The 21,066-nt window shown below is 34.9% G+C and overlaps 1 protein-coding gene across 1 annotated transcript in view; it reads right to left on the bottom strand.

Moving 5' to 3' along the window:
- Positions 1–13,925, bottom strand: part of LOC127856150 (ER membrane protein complex subunit 4-like) — a 31,071-nt gene extending 17,146 nt beyond the window's left edge. Inside the window, exon 1 of the mRNA XM_052392186.1 lies at positions 13,819–13,925. Coding sequence (XP_052248146.1) covers positions 13,819–13,880 — 62 coding nt within the window. The 5' untranslated portion in view covers positions 13,881–13,925. The remainder of the gene's footprint in view (positions 1–13,818) is intronic.
- Between the last annotated feature and the right edge of the window lie 7,141 nt (positions 13,926–21,066).

Consider the following 21,066-nt stretch of genomic DNA (forward strand, 5'->3'; position numbering starts at 1 on the left):
CAAAATAAACATCTACCTGATCCTTAATGTGTTTGGGCAAGTGCCCAGAAGGGGTAAGACTGAACCCTCTGCACCAGATGACATTGGTGTTCACAGTTTCAACAAAGGGTTCAGTCTTACCACCTTTGCAGCCTTTCATTCTCCTACTTGCAGGAGTCCAGGCCACCACAGAGCATATTTTTCCACTCTTCAACCTCCAAAAATATTATTATTTGACACTTTCAAGGAGGTTCGTTTTACGGCCTTACATAAAAAGCAGGTAAAATCCCTGCCTCAAAATACAAAACCTGGTGACGTTCTAAATTTTGACCCTCATTATTTGTTTGATATTTCTTCAAAAGGCATGAAGGAATAAAAAGAAAATTTGTTTGATTCAGTGTAAGATTGCATTTTATCCCATTTTATACTGGCATTGACTGTATAACACAGCATGGAATAAACTAGGCTGTATACCACCTTGATACACAAAAAAAGGCTCATGCTCCCTGTGTTCTAAGCCTCGCGACATAAACTTCTCTCTATATTCAACGCTAACCTAGTATTCTATATATATTTCATTCTTGGTATCAGAAACTAGATACAGAAACTTATATAAAACAATTGTTTGTATGAAACATGTAAATTAACACAAATTAAGATGAAAATGATGATTATAAAAATAATATAAAACCATAATTCTATACATGTACATGCAACTGTGAAATTACTAAGATTATACTGTTTTGATACAGGAAGGTGGATGTAGAAGTTTATGTTGGGCTTACGCCCAGAGAAGCCATGTTTGTTGGATCATGGCACAACATACAATGTTCACAGAAGCCAATGAACTTCCAGGTAAATAAAGAAATTACATAGTGATGAGTACAATTGTTCACAGGAAAGTCCGTGCGCTTTACATTTTCTTAGGTTGGCAAAATAAGAAAGATAAACAATATTAAAAAAATACCGGGCTTAGGTTAATGGAAGTTTTTTTTAGGAGCACTTCTAGCTTTGGTCTCAAAACTTCTAATATTCAACACTTAGATTTCGAAATCAGCCCAGTTTTAATTATATCAAATCATTCAGTGATTATAATTCATATCAACCAAATATAAGGCAACAAAAATACATATGCAAAACCATGACTGTACATAAAAATAGCTTTTGTAAAGTTACACGAATTTATGTTAACTTCAGCTGAAAACATTAAATAATTAATGAACTTTCATATCAAAGCAAACTTCCAAAATAAAAGACCATTAAGTTGAGAATCCCAGTATTCATAAATTAATGTAAGCCCTGTAAAAAAATAATATTAGTGATCAAGATGTAGTCGCAGTTAAAAGTGTAACCTTACAAGAAACACAAAAGTTCGCATATAGTAATGGTGTTTTTTCCATTAACTAGCAATTGTCTTTCTAATCGTTATATATATTTGATATCATTTTTAAAATTTTCTTTTAATCTTGAAATGAGTTTGAATATTTCTTTTTGTTATAGTATAAACAAATATGTATTCACAAAACTCATCTTTAAATGTCCTAAATAATATTCAATTCATTTTTTTCTATTAAAATATTCAATGAAAAAGTAAAAAAGTAATAATAAAATGGAATTTCAGAAGGTTTAAAATACAATTAACAGTGTACTCTTTCCATCATAAATAGGGTTACATATAAAACATAATCCTGACCAGCATGCTTTCAGGACAAAGTACGCATGGCGCGGAAAATATATGAAAGTAGAAGTACGTGTAGCAGCAATTGGAAGGGGGAAGTAATGGTGGCCCTTGGTTCTTTGGACAAAAAGGCATGTATCTAAATGTAAATGTACCAGTAAGCTGAGAACTTAGTCATTTTATAAGTGTTGAATTTTCAATTATTAAAGTAAAAACAATCCTGAATCGTATATCTAAAACAGGTGTGGGTTGTACAAACAGCAAGTCAGTTACTGACTTAGCATGAACAAAACATCAATTAAAAAAAATGATTCCATTATAATATATTAATGTTACAAGGAAATAATATTGGAAAAAAAACATTAAGATTTGTGCTGATTAATGCCAGTCATGTGTCTATAAACATAATCTTTTAAAACAAATAACAAATATAATGCTTTGTTACTTAAATAATTTAATAACAGGTTTACAAGCTTGAGGGCCTGGGCCCAGTTCTCTCAGTAGCTGCCTACAGCCAAGAAAACTGGGCAGCAGTAGAACGCATTTTCCAGTCCCACTCGCAAGAGTCATTCCCTCAAAACGTAAGAATCTGTGCATCTTACATTTTCTGTTCCCTTAAATAATTGACATACATGTATGTTAGTATGATTTGGTCAGTTCAGAGTTGTATCCTTTAAGTGATGGTGAAGGATATCAGTTAATTAAATGTTCTTGTTTAATTTTTAGTTATTCAGACAGCTGCAGGGTGTCCAAGACAAATCCAGGACACCCTACTTAATAAAGGCAATTGGCACTTCTGGATTAAAAGTTGCCAGAGAAATTGCAGAAGATAAAAGAAAGTAAGGTTATGTCAACATTGAAGTCCATCAGTTTTTAAGTTTTATTAACCAAGCTGAAGTTTGGGCATATTGTTATGGCCTTGGAAATCTTTATGTCATCTGGAGCTGCTCATGTGTCAATATCAATATTGAAATAAGGAGTTTTGCCCCATAACTTAGCAGTTGGTAATATTTTTGTCATAAACTTTACCACACTTGCAATTCATGTATGCACAGTTGATTCAAAGACTATTAAATACATAATGGTGAAATACATGTTTTTACACTAAACACAAACTAAAACACACCTTTAATTAATTTCATTGTTTTAGATTTTAAATAGCCAGCCACTCAGATATTTGTGTCAATACTTGAAATCCCATTTCAACCACCAATGTTTTTTTCATAAGAGACCACATGAAGCAATTAGCTGTGGCCACATTAAAGATGGGGACATGGGAAGACATTGAGGAGACATATACGTTGTCAGACAAGATGTTAGAGTTCACTGGTATGCTTATTTATTAAAGGTTATAATTTGGAGAAAAAATAGCCTATTAAAAATAATGGCTTATTTTCAATTATTAATCATGGATTTTATAGCAGTGAGTTTTTCAACTGGGGCATAAAATAATAAGAAAATTTATTAGTTTCAATAGACTGTCGATTTGTATTCGCTGGTGATCATAAAAAGTATATATTTTCACTTCCCCACACACAAAAAGAACAATTTCAATTTCTATGATCACTTCACCAAACCAAAAAATATCCTACCTATATTTCACATAATCATTCAGCATAAATCAATTGCATATTGTTTGTTCATACATATATGAGCAAATATTGCTACTGGAGCCTGATCCATGCATGTTTAGTGTCAAGCAAAGGCTAGTTTGCCCATGCGGTGCATGAGCAAAGGGGTTTGCCCAGACGGTGTATGAGCAAAGGGGGTATGCCCATGCGGTGTATGAGCAAAGAGGGTTTGCCCAGACGGTGTATGAGCAAAGGGGATTTGCCCATACGGTGCATGAGCAAAGGGGATATGCCCATGCGGTGTATGAGCAAAGGGAGTTTGCCCATACGGTGTATGAGCAAAGAAGGTATGCCCATGCGGTGCATGAGCAAAGAGGGTTTTAATCTTTGTTTTTATGACCACTGACATTTGCATGGTCAAAACAAAGCAAATGAAGCTGAAACAGTCCATTCTAGAATTAATGTCGTTTTCCAACTTCACATAATAGACTGTTTAATATTTTAATTTTGCAACACTGTGCGTTCATTAACATTAATTAAATATTAAATTGTATAGCATGAACAATTAAAATATTTATTTAAGTGTTCCATACTACAGCCTTATCTCTAGGCAACCCATATCAGTAATAGTCTTATCTACCCCTTGATTATCAGTACCCTTATCAGCTGAATGACTGACAGATTAGCTGTTTATTGTAATTTTAGTGGTGAGAAATAGAAGTGTAAGACATTAGCCCTCTGGGACATTAGCCCCTCTGGGACATTAGCCCCTAGGACATTAGCCCCTAGGACATTAGCCCCATAGGACATTAGCCCCTAGGACATTAGCCCCTAGGACATTAACCCCTAGGACATTAGCCCCTAGGACATTAGCCCCTAGGACATTAGCCTCTAGGACATTAGCCTCTAGGACATTAGCCCCTAGGACATTAGCCCCTAGGACATTAGCCCCATAGGACAATTGCCCCTAGGACATTAGCCCCTAGGACATTAGCCTCTAGGACATTAGCCCCTAGGACATTAGCCCCATAGGACAATTGCCCCTTAGGACATTAGCCCCTACTTACTTTAACATTTATTTTTAGGCATTTAATTTCATCTTTTTTTATTAATGGAATTAATGGGTTATTTTTTTCTAAAACAGCAACAACAACACAATATGTTACTTATGTATCTAATTGTAAGGTACTTTTAGACTTCTGGATGGTGTCAGATAGCAAAATGTTTGCAAAATAAATAGAGTTCAAAGAAAAAAATAGTAAAGAAATTGTAAAAAAAAAACAACACTGAAATGTACGCGTGTGGTACAAGCTATATATTGTTTGTATTTACATATGAAATTAAAGAAATGGAATAAAAATGCCTACTTTAAATAAAAAAGTTTTGAACGTTTTACATGTAAAACACCGGGGGGCTAATGTCCTAGCGTGCACTTTTTGAAGGGGCTTTTGTCCTAGGGGCTTTTGTCCTAGGGGCTAGTGTCCTAGAGGGCTAATGTCCGTACCCCGAGAAATAGGATATGGTGTTTTCAGGTTTTGTTACTTTGTTGACTGATTAGGTGACAGATGTTTTATTATTACATTTCCAATTTAACAATTAACATAGTAACGTATGAAAATTTCATAATCTTTCATAGCTTATTAAAAAAGTAAAAAATAAGCTTATATTAAATTTACAACAATTAAATAGAAATTAGAATACAAATAATTAAAAAACAAAAAACATGAACGCGGAAATAGAGCTCTACATAGACTTCTCACTATTATAAATCAAAATAGGCTTTTTCTTAAGTTATGAAATATTAAGTATATAATGAAATGCATGGTACTTACCGGTTTCCCATGTTCTGTGTCTTTACAACAATATCCGTTTTGTGACAAACATTAAAGTATCACTGATTAATTATCATACCAATTAAGTTTAATTGATTAATGTTTTGCCATTTAAATTGTTTTTGTTGTATACATGTACAAGACTTTCACACCTCTTACACACATTCATATAACCCGTGAAAAACACCGACCACAAGTGTAAAAGAGCCATTAAATGTGACAACCATATATTCAGATTATTAAAAAAGGACAAATTTACTATTGTTAATACATATAAACTACTTATAAACTACTGAAAATATTACATAAGGCCTCAACAAAAATTATGTTTGTTTCCACTGACATGGCCAGGCCTTTTCCGCCCTATGCCACGGGTCCGAATTTTGGCCCCATTCCCAATTGAGCCAGTTTTGCGATTATTATTTTTTCCCACAATGTGATTTTTTACGACGCGAAATTCCCAAAATTCCAGTGTGGCGTTTTCCCAAAATGGAGCGGAAAAGGCCTGATGGCCTAAAAAATTAGGGAAGGTAGGTAGGCAAATAATTTTATTTTTAAAAATATTGTTTTTTTTAGAAAATGTCGTACATGGTGCATCTTCTTCTCATTTTTGTGTGTACAACTGTATGAACAATAAATTTGATGATGTATGTAATGCTATATGGCTTTATTTAAATGATTTTTGAAATAAAAACTTGCTGTTCATTAATTTTGCATTTGTTGCTTTCCTTATTTCCGAGTTTAATGTTTTTTTGTTTTATTTTATTCAATATAATACATGTACATACAATGTATACATGTATCATACAACAAAGTGATTGTACAAAGCAATAAAGTTCAGACATGTTATACAAGATATGCTAATATGTATACTTTTTTTGGTTTCCTTAAGATTAAAAAAAACAAGAAAAAAAAAAAAACTGGGTTAATATGTTTTTTCTTTGGTTGTTTGCAAGGTGTTTTTTTTAAAAGAGAAAAAAAAGAACAACAGAAGAATAGTTATGAAAACTGATGAGTTGTATAAAGTGGGAAGAAAGCATACTGGACTTTGTTTTGTTGTATATTCACAATTATCTTATAAGGTTGAAAAAAAATATACAAAATTATTTTAGAAAGATAAACTAACATTAGAGTGAAATGTATATAAGTGGACAAACATTATGAGAATTTAATCCAATTCCATTTATGTTCAAAGATTTGTAATGTGTCATTACTGAGATCTATTTCTTTCTCAATCTGGATTTTTAGTTTAAGACTATAGAAAAAATAATTAAAATTTGGTACTTGTTTTTTGTACTTCATGTTAAAGATAAAATATTTCATCAATATAAGAATAAAGTTCACAATATTATTACAGTTTATTGATTTCAATGAGTAAATTCCGAAACAAACATTTAAGAAAGATAGTTTAACGTTTAGTTGCTGTTGTTCAAGAAAAGATACTAATTGATTCCAAATAGGCTGGATGTGTTTGCACTCCCAAAAAAGCTGTTCTATAGTTTTGATGTTTTCACCGCAGAAGTCACACAGATTTGAGTTAGATAATTTGCATTTAAAGAGATATTTATTTGTAGCTATAATTCTATGGATGTATTTATATTGAAAATTTCTCAGTGTGCTTTCAATAGTTGCTTTACATGGCATGGTAAATATGTGTTTCCAATTAAGTTCATGTTCTCCGAAAAGGACTTGCCATTTATTTTGGGTTTTGGAGTTTTCTGTAGGGTTCTTAATTTGTAGTGTGTTAAATATTTTATTCGTTTTGTTTTTTCTTCCAAGTATGTTTTCTACGAATGTTGTTTGAGTACATGGTGTATTATTTGTATTGATTTCAGATTTAATATGTATGGGTATGCTTTTGATTAGTGTGTAGTACTTCAGAAAATTATTTGAAGGTATTCCGTATATGTAGCATATATCATCAAAAGAGTAGAAATCCTTAATTCTGTAGTCATATAATTGGTTGACATATTTAATGCTTTAATTGTTCAAACCAGTCTTTATAGAAAAACGTCTTATTGTTTAAAGTTATGTCTTTATTGTTCCATAAAATAGTTTTACTGCTGGTTTGGGTTTCTAGGTTATGAGTGACATCACTCCATGCTGATAGAACATCAGACAGAAATATGTTTTCGTTTGCAATTTCATGTAAGATAGTATTGCTGATGTTACATTCAAAGAGTAAGGAGTCACCATATTTTTTTAGGATTTTCTGGTAGAATAATTTCCATTTACTTGTATTGGTGTTATCTAGGTATCTTTTAACCCAGCTGCATTTGATTGCATTCAAGAATGAGTCAATGTTTGTTAATTGGATACCTCCATTTTCTACAGATTGGATTAACTGAGTTCGTTTTATTTTATCAGGCTTACCATCCCATATGAAATTAAATATTGCTGATTTCATATCGTTAATAACATCATTTGGTGGATTTGGGAGAACTGTTAATACATAAATTAATTTAGGAAGTGCAAACGTTTTCAATACTGTGTTTTTTCTGATTAGTTAAGTTTACGGTGATGCCATGATTTTAAGCAGTTTTTAAAATTCTGTAATTTAGGTAGTATGTTTTTAAGAACTGTATCCTTTTCATTATTTGTGAAAGTAATTCCTAACGTTGTGGCTTCATCGGATGTCCAATTAAATTTCATTTCTTTTTTATATTGGACATTACTTTGTTTTAATTTACCTACTCGTAGCACAGTACATTTAGTTTTGTTTAGTTTAAGACCCGATGTCATTCTGTAAAGGGTTAGCGACTCTATTAGGTTATGGAAAGAATCGTAACTGTCGTTTAAAAAATAAGTTGCATCGTCAGCAAATAGGGACTGTTTGATTTCTTCGTCAGGTTCTAGTGATATGCCTTTTATGTGTTTATTTGATTGGATGTGATGTGATAGATACTCGATGCAAATAATAAATAGCGATGATGAGAGTGGACATCCTTGTCAAACCCCTCATTCGATATTAAAACTGTTTAAAGCGGGTATATACGATTTTTATATGTGCTGAATTGTAAAATATTGATACAAATATGTTATAATAACACACACTATGCAAGAAAAATGATACATTTATGACGAATTTCATAAAATACAGCAAATACAAATTAGCGCCCCGAGCCGATTGTGACGAAGATAATTCGTAATTATTTTCCTACAATAACCGACGCATTCGTCATTTTTGTAAGTGTTCATGTGTCGTATGAATCGATATCGCTGCAGAAATTTCAAATGAACCGTTAAACTAAATTTAGATTCACATCGTACATGCATGATATATATGCCGGCGAATTCGGCTGTACAGCCTTTTTCGATTTCAGAATTAAATATCTGGCTTATTTAGCATTTTTCGACACATGTTCTTCTTAACTTTTATTTTAGTTTATATTGAAATATATGTATAATACGTTTATTACACATTTTATATTTATTACTAAATATTTGACAAGATCGTATATACCCGCTTTAAAAAGAAGTTTAATGTTGACTTCTGGCAATGTCTTTAATAGTCCATATTATGACCAATATAAGGCATAACTAAAATCGCAGTAAGCTTGACCCTCAGTGTCTATAGGGATTCAGTGTTGTTATACTTTCTGTTCCTTTGGGATCATGGAGTGTATACTATATTATTTATAATTTATAACATATTAAATAGCCCAAAAGCCTTGCTAGGGGGACGGGAGTGGTGTTGCATGTAACATTATCACCATGAACAGACCCAATCAAACTGGGTGTGCTATTATATTTCTTAGATGCAGTTTATGCTTCCAAAGGACCACATTTTCAGATTATATTATGTACTGGTGTCGTGGGGTCTATCTACCAGGGCTAGCGCTGTCCCAAAATTTCTTTGAGCCAACCAGGTTTTTGTTTTTCGATGCCCGAAAACTGGTTTTGAAATAATTATATATACATGTACTATAAACTTGTTTATATTTCTTTTAATGACAACAAGGGCATATCACATATCATAATGTAACATACAGTTTTCAATATAGAAATAATAAGTATGGTACTTGTCAAAGTACAAACATAAGTTATTTTATAGATGTACATTTAATAGGGGTGTCGATTGTTCTAAATTTGAAATTCTGAAAATTAGGCCGGGGGTCTTGGAACCGCAGCCGCTGGAACCCAACAGGAATAAAGGGCAGATCCCCCACCCCATCCAGAGCCCTTACTAATTGTTCTTTTTTATAGTCTTTCCAATTGTATTTTCAGGTGAATACAATTTAAAATATTATAAACCACACCGTCCGTATCACCGCATGTGTATTTGTCATTCTATTTCTTCTATAAAGAACTTCGAAAATAAATTATAATCGACGAAAAATAATGTAAAACGACAGTCCGAAAAATTGTACGCTTTTTTCACATTAAATAAAATGGGTTATTGTTTGACTGCAGACATTGCAAAACCTCGCAAATATACAATTTGGTTGACATATTGCTTTACCATAGCATTTTTTGTGGGTAAAAAACAACTTAATTATCACCTTTTAATTTCAAACAATAATCGGCAGAAAGGTGTAACATCGTCGAAATAGAACTAATTATTTAATTATCATCCTTTAATACAGATCGATAGTCGGGAGAAAGGTTTTAAGTAATCAGCTTAGAAATAATTTATTTGTTGTTACGCTTCTTTTGATTTGTTAATCTTTAAATACGACGTTTGCCATCGGCCGCTATATTGTTGGCAGACGATAAGATCAACTGTGTATTCCAAGAGTACAGTGTCTGCGCATAAAGGACCCAATATTATGTGTGAGCAAACTCAATGCTGATTGGCCAGCTACCACGTGCGCTTCAATAACAATAAAAATAATATGCGGATAACGTAGAAAAGTTTATTGAGCGTCGCCGAAAAATACGCGGTCCGATTTTTTTTGAATTTTGGGCTCAAAAAAGATTAGGACAGGCGGCAAAAAATTAGGTAGGGTCAGGCCACCGGAAACAAACAATTATTTTTTTACGCCTTATTCATCTTTTTCTTTATATATTTTTGGGGGGTGCGAGTTGACTTCATTAAGTGCGAGTTGACCAGAAATGCCGTGCGAGTTGACCAAAAAAGGTGCGAGTTGACTACCGTGCGAGTTGACCGGCACCCGTTGGTAAACATGTTTAATTTTTAACTTAAATAATCTATCGAAGTAAAAGAAACATAAAGCAGTCCGTATTTTTTTTAAATATTCATTATTTGTGTTCATATTTAATCAAAGTTTTAGATTTGTAAATAATAATAACATATTGTTAATTCGTGTACTTTCATGACATTATATGGTATTTTGTATGACACATATGTAGAGGTCTTTAAATAAAATAAAAAATGGTTTTAAATGGTTTGCATGTTGTTTCCATCAGGGGTCTCGCGAGTGGGCAAAGTGGGCGATTTCTTCGCCAAATTAATCTTCACTTCGCACATTGATTTCATGAAGGGGAAGTGACTTCTCCTCTTTTTATGATTAAGTTTGTGCCAGTGATTGACTGATTAAAATCAATTTGATGTGGAAAATTGACACAGAAGGATTCTCAGCCATAAGTTGCCCCATGTGCAGGTCATGCATAGTTGAACATTCAAAAGAACAGTCTGGAGCTATTACACTCCTTGAAATTGTTAATAGATGATGCCTTGATTAATTGCCTTGTGCTGGCTACCAATAACTATGATTCAGCAAAGTTAAATGGCCCATTAAAACTATACTCCAAAATGATCAAATGCGAAGAGGTAACCTAGCATTGGCAATACATATGGGGCTCGCTTACAGGTCTTATTTGTTATCTCTGCTGTAAAATGAGATTTTAAATGAATTTTTAATGTAAAGCAAATAATTGTAACAAAATATAAATTTGATTTAATGTTGATTTGTTCAAAATTTACAAGGAAGTAAAAAGATTCTGAACATTTCTGGTTTTGTTACAATTGAAGTTTTAATTGATACACCTCTACACGAAAAAAAAAAATGTTAAAATTACCATCATAATTTACAATCAATGACAAAGAAGAAAAATGTAGGTTTTATACACATGTCTTATTATAAATGAAATGCAGCCTTTTGAAATCCACCATCCATTTCAGTCTCTATTATAGAAATTATTTCAGCAGTAATGGACTTACCAGTTATTACATAAATAACATGTGAATTAAGTGTTAAATTTATTAGTTAAATTCGGTTTAATACATCAATAACACAACATTAAGTGTGTGTGTTTGTATTTGTAATTGTCCCCAAAAGTGCGAAATGAAGTGGTTTTTGATTAATGATAACTGGCATGGTGTAATGAGACTCAGAGGTATACAATAAGTGGAAAGTTGATTGAACGCTGAACAGAAATCATTTTTTCTTTGAGGCTCACTTGTCCCTAATTTTAGCTGAAGGAAAATTCACTTCTCCCTCAAATTTGAACCTAGGCTGAGCCCTGAATCTATCTTTTGAAGCAAACTATACGTAAAACTAAGATCTATTATGCAAATGTACCATTTCTTCAAAAGATGTTACAACTTCTCGCTACTTTGGCCTAGCTAGACCACTGTTCCATCTAACGATACGTATCGCGATACGTATTGTATCGTACACACTGTACCGCGATACGTATCGTATCGTAAGGTGAGCGTATCGTGACACCCTTATCCGTGAGCATAATTAACCATGGTAGTAGCTAAAGAAACTTCAGCTTACAGTTTATATAGTATTGACAGACCTGTACGCTGAAGCGAACCCGTATCGAAAGTCAACCAGAGTCGTAATATATTTATGTCACGCTGTAAATCAAAGAAAGCTCATTTTCTTGGATACATTTCTACATATATTAGTGAATTAATATAAATAACTGCATCTGGGAATATTTTAAGGTTCAAATATTTCAAATGCATCTTACAATAGATAAAAATAACTCTCACAGGGCTTTTTTTCCTTCTTTGCGAGTGGCCCTGGAAGGACATTTCACAATTTTGATAGGGACAATTCACAAACCTAACAGGGCCGTGAATTTTTACAAAATTGGCCGTTTTTCACAATTTCAACAATTTCACAGCTCGGTTTTTCACAATTTTAAGAAGTTCGCAACTCAATTTGTCACAATTTTGAATAGTTAGCGACTCAATTTTTCACAATTTTGAAAAGTTCACGACTCATTTTTTCACAATTTTTAAAAGTTCATGACTCATTTTTTCACAAAGTGAGGGTGCCAGGGCCGCTTCACAAAGTCAGGAAAAAAAGCCCTGTCTCATCAGTCTGAAATTCACAATTTTGACGCCATTGTCGCTTTGTCACGTGACGAGTTTTCATTTGGATACTTTCGGATCAACCTTGACATTTTTTGCTGAAATTGTAAACATAACTTTCGTTTTCTGAAATCTATTATTTGTGATTAACAACTTACGTATGGTGGATTATAAGACTGATTTCAGTGTGAATCAGGTAGTTTTAAATAATATTTACTTTGAGTTTGTATTAACACTACAATTTGTTTACAAAACAATCCAGAATAATCTAAAATACCTGGAAATGTCATTCTGAATTTGAAAACACTTAAGCACATGGTATGTTACTAAAAAAGAAATAACGTCATATGACCGTGAAATCTCAGGAGATTTGCATTTCAAGAAAGTCTGTCACATCGCTGTTTTTCTCGATATGTAAAAGCAGAATAGATAAATTTTAAATGATTAAGATATTATTTGGTGAAAGAATATATCAGTTTAATGTGAAAAATGTTAATCTTTCCGATCAAGTGGTTGATTTGGGCCAATATGGCAATAACGGCATATAAAAGCTGTTTTGGACCGGTCTTAGCTGAAATAATTCGCGTTCAGAATAAATCTGAACGCTGAAACTCCGGTCTGCAAAAACCATAACGAAAATTAAATACAATACTATTATATCAATATGCTTAGAATTGCAAAAGAACATAACCAACTCATAAAGTTTTAGTTAATTAGTCCATTTTTACCTCAAATAGCGTCGAATTGAAGTTAAAAGGCATAATTTGTTTCAGTTAAATTTCTGCTTATATCGCAATACAATCACTGACCTCTCGCCATGTTATGAAATATTTAAATATCAACCAATCAGAAGAAGGCATACGGTGTAATAGGCTGCGTTATCGATTAAAATCTACCTGCCGTATACAGCGGGCACAGCGATTGGAATTGAAAATGTGAGTAGTGTGTTGATTTAAATTGGTCAGGCGTGCAAAATTGAAAGAGTCATTACATAATTCTTACGGAACATTATTGAGAAATGAATTATCTACACAGGTATGTAAATATTATTGCAATCCGTTGATATTAACTGTCTGATATCGGGGCTTGAATGTTGCGCAACAAATTCCTTGCGCATCAATATAGACAAAGAAGGAAAACTCTCGCTATTAAAAAGATAGAGTGGACTATTGACGCCAAGAGTCTGCCAAAGAAAAAATCATCAAAAGACTCTTAAGGCGGCAATTTATATTGACTAGGACCGGTCTTTGTTAACTGTCAACTTTTCGGGAATTTCTGGTTGACTTTCCTAATGGGGTTGGTCCATAACTATAAAGTCGCGGAAGTCAAAAATCATTACAAGCGACATTTAAAGTTATGGTAGCCAGAACTACCATGGTAGTTGCTAAGTTGGTACGGAATGTGCGTGGTACGAAGGCAATTTGATTTATTGAAATAGTATGCCCCATCGTAATATGATAAATATAATGACGAAAAACTACTTAAATCATCCGTGAATTCGCATTAAATTTGCGTTCCGATTGTTACCTATTTGCCCCAGTGAAGTCCATGGTCCATTTGTGAAATTTCTTTCCACCTTTTGCTGACATTTTGTTTTTATTAACCGGTTACGAGGCTACACTCCACAAGAAAAGTATCGGGATAAATAATTGCCTGGTTCCCTGTAAATGATGTCTGACGTTTGTGTGTTTTTCGAAGTTTATGATGTCATTTCCCGCCAGAGGCTGTATAATGTGAGAACCCGGAGCTTGTTCCAACCTTTGCAGCTAATAAAATTTATACAAGAAAGTTGTGACTTTGGAGAATTCTTATTCTCATCGATCCGTCCCTTCTCATTGGTATGGTACTGTCACTAATCAACTTCAGGATTACCGTATAGAAATGCACAAAATATGAAGTTTTGCCATTATTAGGATTTTTCATTTATTATTTTTTATTTATTAATGATAATTAGCGTCTGATTTTATAATATGCAAGAAAATATTTATGTTCATAATGTCGTACATTGTCGCGACCTTACACAAGTGAACAATGTTGATAACCATTAACATTAATCTATGCGTTCAAGTATTATTAAACATATAGCAACGAGAGTTAAGAACTGCAATGCTTAGTTCTTATACTAGTAATGCAGTTAAAACTATTCATTGATGACAACGTCGTTTAAATAGCGGTTTAATAATGTCCAAATGAAAAAGGTCGACAAAAAGGCGACGACTGTTTGCCATGTTTACCCGAGCCTGCTGCTATGATAGTTTGCCTCACAAACACCATACCAGTTCTTGTATCTGTATTTATGATTTATCAATAAGTTTAACAAATGAAATATACATCTGTGAGCAATAAGGTTAAACGTTCGGTAACAACGTTAATATATTTTGGTTGCATTTTCCCGTTAGAAACTATCTAGATAATAAGCACGTGCGTATTGTAAGTTGTAACAAACCTTGGCAACTAATCAGAAGGACCGGACCGACGGCATATTTCATAAATCATCAAGGGAGCTACACATTTGTCAAAAAATAATATAAATGCCCCCACTCTCACACCCACTACATAAATATCAGTACAGGGCAGAAACGACTGAAATACCAATTAAGCTGCCTTTGCAAGTTATTAATTTGTTATGGGTAGGCATTAACGTTTTGCGTAACCTTGAGATGTGAGGTGTGTGTGCAGGGGGGGGGGAGGGGGGGTTAAGTTAAGATACTCGGAACACATGTCCAGAAAGGAGTCCACCAACATACATAATTCGTGAGCGGTTATCGAACCTGGGTCGGATAGGTGAGAAGCTCGTGTACAAACCACTGCGCAAACCGGCTGTAGTGCTGCGACAATAACTTCATTACACGGTTTTCCACGCAACGGAGTTGAAGCGTTGAGAAGCGTCTTGTTGACGCAGGCAAAATTTATTGTGAAAAAAAGTGTACGTTTTAGATGGTTTAAATACATAACCCTTAAGCAAAACATTAAAATCCCAACCATAAACGTGAGAAAATATGTATGTCTGTACCGATTGTTATGATGTTCTTCATCGAATAAGTTTTCATTTTGTGAGCACACGGAATGTGTCCAAAAACTCGCAAGTAAATATTGAGTTCCAAAAAGTAGATTTACTGCATTTTAGATGTATAGCTTCCTTTGTGAGAACCATGGTAATTGTACTAACTGGAGAGCATTTTCTATTATGTGATGCTTCAAGGAACTTGTTCACAAACTGGCCTGATAACTATTTGAAAGGTAAAAGAACAAAGGAATATTTTAATTCAAACGTGAAAAATAACACAAAAGTCTTTAAAACAAAATTCCATTTAATGGTTCTGTTAATTAATAATCATTAATTGGAAAACATCGTTTTAAAGACACTCGTTTATTCGAACAATGTGTGAAGTGCTAAAATAGCATCTTAAGTTTATTACAAAGCTCTGACCCCTGACACTTCTTGTGAAAAAGGAAATCCGATATTTTTAACTGATCTTTTGACGTACGTTTTCATCGACAATCTTGTACAGTATTTTGCGTTATATGTTTTCATGTTCCACTACACAGCTGAATAGGTATAATAAGAATTAATTTAGTCCGTCCGTCCGGCCGTCAGATCGTCCATCCGTCAGTCCGTCAGTCTGTTCGTATAACGTCCTCAATGAAACGTTAATGTTATTCAGAAGATGTTCAGAAGTCTCAAGTCAATCACGCTGAATCTAAGTGATAGTCGCCGCATCAAGGTAAAAGAATATAAAAATGGGACAAAACTGTCGCTTGAACGGACTTCTACAATCTGCAAGCTTTGAATAGTTCATCGTTTTAATTTAACTTCCATTAGTTGTCGATTTGAATTTCTAATCAAACAGTACTGACAGACTCTTAGTTATCATACAAATCTTAACAAAAAAGTAAGGACGATAATGGTTATCTCCAAAATTATGTGAGCAACAGGAAAATAGGACGGGGAAAACGGATTCCCATACGTAGAAGTCATTTAACATAAAAGATGCTTGCGATTAAAGGGGATTAATAAAACATTATTTTGATGGACTGTGTGTTATACCATTATTAGCCGTGGTGATAAGATGACAATTGAAAAGTGGAAAATCACCATAAAAAGTTCTTTTTTCGAATTTTGTGGTACTAAATACACATACTGAGATATTTTCGGCAACAAAAAGACACGGTCGAAAAACAAAGAATCTCATGTACGGATTAAAATGCACGTACAGGTAGTAAATTTTCAAACAAATGTATAACTCGGAAAACAAGAAGTTATTTTGTTATCCATGACAGGTCGAACGTGAATCTCTCAACAACCCTTCTGTTCTATATAACTCTGATCATAGTCGTTGCACAGCCCTATTGCATAGAACGTTAAGGCATCTGTCTTTCCTGTTTTGCTACAAGATTGGGAATTAAACCCACAAACTCTGAATATGAAATCAGTTCTAATGAAAGTAAATGATGTTTCTTTCGTTGAAATTATTTCGCTCGTTAAGAAATGCGAGCATTTTTTTTGACACCAGTCAGCCACCTCTCTGAAGACGTTGTTGATAACGCCGTTTTTATCTTTCTTGTGACAGAGCTGTAGGGGAGCACGAAATAATAGGTTTTAGAGTGGTTGGGCGAGCACAAAGTTTTCATTTAGGATCTGGTATGAGTACCCAACGATTGAGAATTGCCGGGGATGGTAGAAGGTCATAAACTGACCTAAAGAGGAAGGAACGTCTAATGGATTCATACTCCCAGATGTCAACCCAGGTCATTTTCTTTATAGTGTATTTCATGTTGTCAATTTTCTCTGTGCTTCCATTTCTAGCTATCTAGTTTTTTTCTTGCTTTCCTATGCTTTTCTGGCTTCTACATTGATCATGGCGCGCTTCTTTTTCATTATGTTCGGCTCCAAAGAAGTGTTTCTGTCGCTCCAATCCTCTGACGTCAGACAGCAGTCAATCCTAACAATGCCTGGTTCTCGGATCTGTTCATAAGGAGTGTCTTTAAGTGTGAGTACCAGTCTCGTCCTGGCTGTCTTGAATATCTCCACCAGTGAAGATAGTGGGAGTTGAAGCCTGTTGCTCTTTCCGTAGAGTCCTACGCTGGAGAAACTAGGGATATTCCTTGTCACTTCTTTAGATCCTCTCTAAGGCGTCTATCACTGAGCTCAACCTTATAAAGCATCATTGGCAAGATTAGCCTCAGTAGTAAGTCATGCAGGTGTAGCCAGGCTTAGAACTTTCCAGAAAGGTTGCTGACGTCTATCTTCTTCATCACCTCTTCTACACACGTGTTTCAAGCTTTATGACGTTAACGCTGTCCTGTTAGCTTGATTCAAATAATTTCCCAAGACATTTGATGGACTCTAAATTATCTATGGTAGCTCCTCGTTCTGTACTTGGAGGATGAATCTATCTGTCGGTAACCTTCTTGGTGATCTGAGATCTTGACTTTACTGTCACGAATTTAATTTTGGCGAATGAAGCGACGTCTGTATGGACAGTTAACATCCATCTCGCCTGTCCATGGGTAGTAGTGGTAAGAGTGAGGTCATCCATGAAGCCTCGACTCGTTGGCTAGTAGATCCCTGATTCCGACTCTGGTCCGCGTTTCTGCTTTGATAAGAAAAAGATTAATTCCCATGATGAAGAGTACGACATAAACTGTGCATCCGGCGACAAAGCATTCCCAGTCCGTTATAGGGGTATTCCACTACGACCCGATTCCCCACGATTTGTCCCGATTTCCAATATTTTGAGGTCGGGGACATTCGTAACTCAATCGGCGGAGATCCTAAATCATTCGTAGCTAGTCGCGGGCGAGTCGTGAGCTCCCAAAAAATCGCGGCCAGTTTTTAAACGTGTTTAAAATTTGACCAAGACCTCCAAGACTGAATTTAATCGAAGTTGACTCGTAACAGTGTCATAGTGCGTTCTTGGGCGTCGTAATGGAATCTTAGGTCATTCGTGACTCAATCGGGGAATCGGTGATCACGTGATCTGTCTACGAATCATTTACGACCTTGTCAAGACTCTCAAGAGTTCACCCCGATTGAGTTGCGAGCCCGCTAAGATTCCCGCGATTTAGTTACGAAACAGTTACGATTTCGTAAATATGATAAAGAAATAATATTTTTCCATCATGTTTTGTTGTCGAATAACCCACAGTAAGGAGTATAGATGCGTAAGAATTAAATCACGAATGCGGAGCACGAGTGCTTTGATAACACGAATCTTTACTCCTTACTGTGGGTTATTCGACAACAAGCCATCATAGAAAAATATTATTTCTATTCTTACATGATTCTGATTGATTTTCTTCAAGCTATTGGACGTGAACTATATTTTTCAATACTCCGCCCTTCTTAGTACAAAGTTCACTATTTAGTGACGTCATTGAATTGTACACACATTTGACGTCGTTTTCATTCATTAATATTTTGCAAATTACGTCACTTTCATTGAGAACAACACTCATAGAAACTAAATGAGGTTAATTCTTCTAAAAAGCTGACATGCTATAAATGTTTTTTTAATTACGTTTCTTAACAAACAAATTCTTAGCAGGCGTGGTCATGCCACTTATCACCAAATATACAATTTGTTGTTTCATTACATTTATATACGTGCTACATTTTTTACATTTCTTTAAGAGCGAGATTTAAGCACGTGCATTTTACTGCTATAGTTTCTTTATTTATTCGGAACCTTTTTCGAAACATTAAGCTCCGCCTATAATTTATTGCAGAATAGCCCACACTTTTTTTCCTTCTTTGTCAATAGAAAACAAGTCGCGTGCCGTGTTAGAATTAATATCAGTAGATATTGGCGCCGAATTCATGGGTGCGTTCGATGAGGTCCTAGCTTAGTCGTGACCGATCTGCATCGTTCGTAGTACAGTCGCAGTAGATTCTTACACATCGTAGTGAAGTCGCGACACTATTCGCAAGACTTCAATGTAGTTTTGGTGGGCTCTTAAAATCGACTGGTGATGGATGGAACTTTATGCAATGTCGAGGTCGAGCACGGCCACTGTCTGTGAGGTCCTTCTTACCTGCCTTTGCTTCTCTAGACGTTCCAGAGATGAATTCTTTATGTATCGTCGTTTTCCTCGTATCCGGTTCTCAATGAGGGTTTGCCGTCTGATGGATCTCGGAGGCTCATAGCCTTCCTCAGCATTCTCTAGTCTAAAAAGATCATTTGCTACAGAGTTGACTATGATGGTGAGAGTTTGAAGCTTCCGGTCCGCTTGGCCTTGCATGGATAGCTTCCTGGTCCCCCTCTATCCATAGATGACATGGACCACTTGATCATTGGTTTTTTGTGTCAAGTAGCCGGGTCTAGCTTGGTCTATCCAGAAAAGCTCTTTATCGTTTTTCCTGACTGTGCTCAAGCTCAAGTAGCCCTATAAAGTGGTTCTCTTCATCCATATTTGGTTCCCGGAAGACATCGTGCTTTGCCTCGAAGACTGAGAGTTCCTCCGTACCGTAGGTTGACTCCTGACTGGGATATTACTGCGTCTCACTAATCAAAGCGACTAAGCACCGTATTGGCGGCTTCACACGTTGACATCTAGATTTCCTTGGTGGATTCGCAGACCGTGTTTGTTTGTGAAGACCTCTCCGCCTGATCAGGTCACTGTTCCTGGTGATGACTGGTACATTAGCAGTCGATTGGGTATTATGTCCGTCCAAATGAATTTGTCATAGTCCCCCGTTACCGATAGACTTTGGGGGTGTCTTTTTTGTTGGGGTCTGTAGCTGGGTGGTGGATGTCCTCTCATGAAAACTACACTTCGGGCTTTTCAATTGATTGCCCCGGTGCCAGTCTGTTCCTGGTGGTCATCTGTCTGTCCAGTGTCACCAATCTATTCTCGGTTGTCATCCCGTCTTTGCTCGTAGTAACTGGTTAAACAGTCATCGAATTAGTTGAATACAATCGCACACACACCCTTGAATCTACTGTAGACCAAAGTGCTATGTTTGTTGTGGATTGCGGATCGACGTTCATCATCGGCATGGAGTCCTAGTTACATCTTATTATTTCGCCGATTTCATTGGAGTTTTCGTATTGTTTTTTTTCCATCAGAAGCAAAGTCTTCAGGTCTGACCGATGATTTAATACAAAATTCGTAAAATGTCACCCCTAATAAGTCTACAATCCGTCCGCATTTATTGGTCCGGTAAAACTAGTTTTTGAATACAGAGTGTTCATGGTAAGATGATTCTAACTGACACGGAAAAATATCGTTTTGGGCCAGCGTTTGTAAAGGCGATCCTAATGGTATTTATAAAGCTTATTCGACACCACCCTGATCTATTTAGTACGTCACCAAATATCATTTGTTCTAGTTCTTCAGATGTGCGTTTGAGCTATGAACTTTATCATATAAAATATTTGTCAATTCTTTCTTTATTACGACATTGTATTATCAAGTAACGTAATTGCCTTAAAATTTTCACATTGCAATTAAATATTTCACTAACATGAATGACATGTTTAATTGCACAAAATACAAACAAATGAGCTATGTCGATTCGTTAGGACTAGGGCTTATAACCGAATTCAATATATTGTCTTCAACACAAACATATGTGTCTGCCAAACGGCTTGTTAAGCCTTACAAGTAATTGTTTATAACAAGTATGTCATCCGCCTTATCACTTTTGTTTTTAAGGTCACTTATAGACCAGTTGTTTTAATGCTGATCTTTGTGTTCTCTAATAAAAAATAGGTCACCAGAACAATTATGAACATCAAATCAATATGTCGATTACAAACAAACAAATTCAAT

This window comes from Dreissena polymorpha, chromosome 13 (assembly GCF_020536995.1).
Source record: "Dreissena polymorpha isolate Duluth1 chromosome 13, UMN_Dpol_1.0, whole genome shotgun sequence".
NCBI lineage: Eukaryota > Metazoa > Mollusca > Bivalvia > Myida > Dreissenidae > Dreissena > Dreissena polymorpha.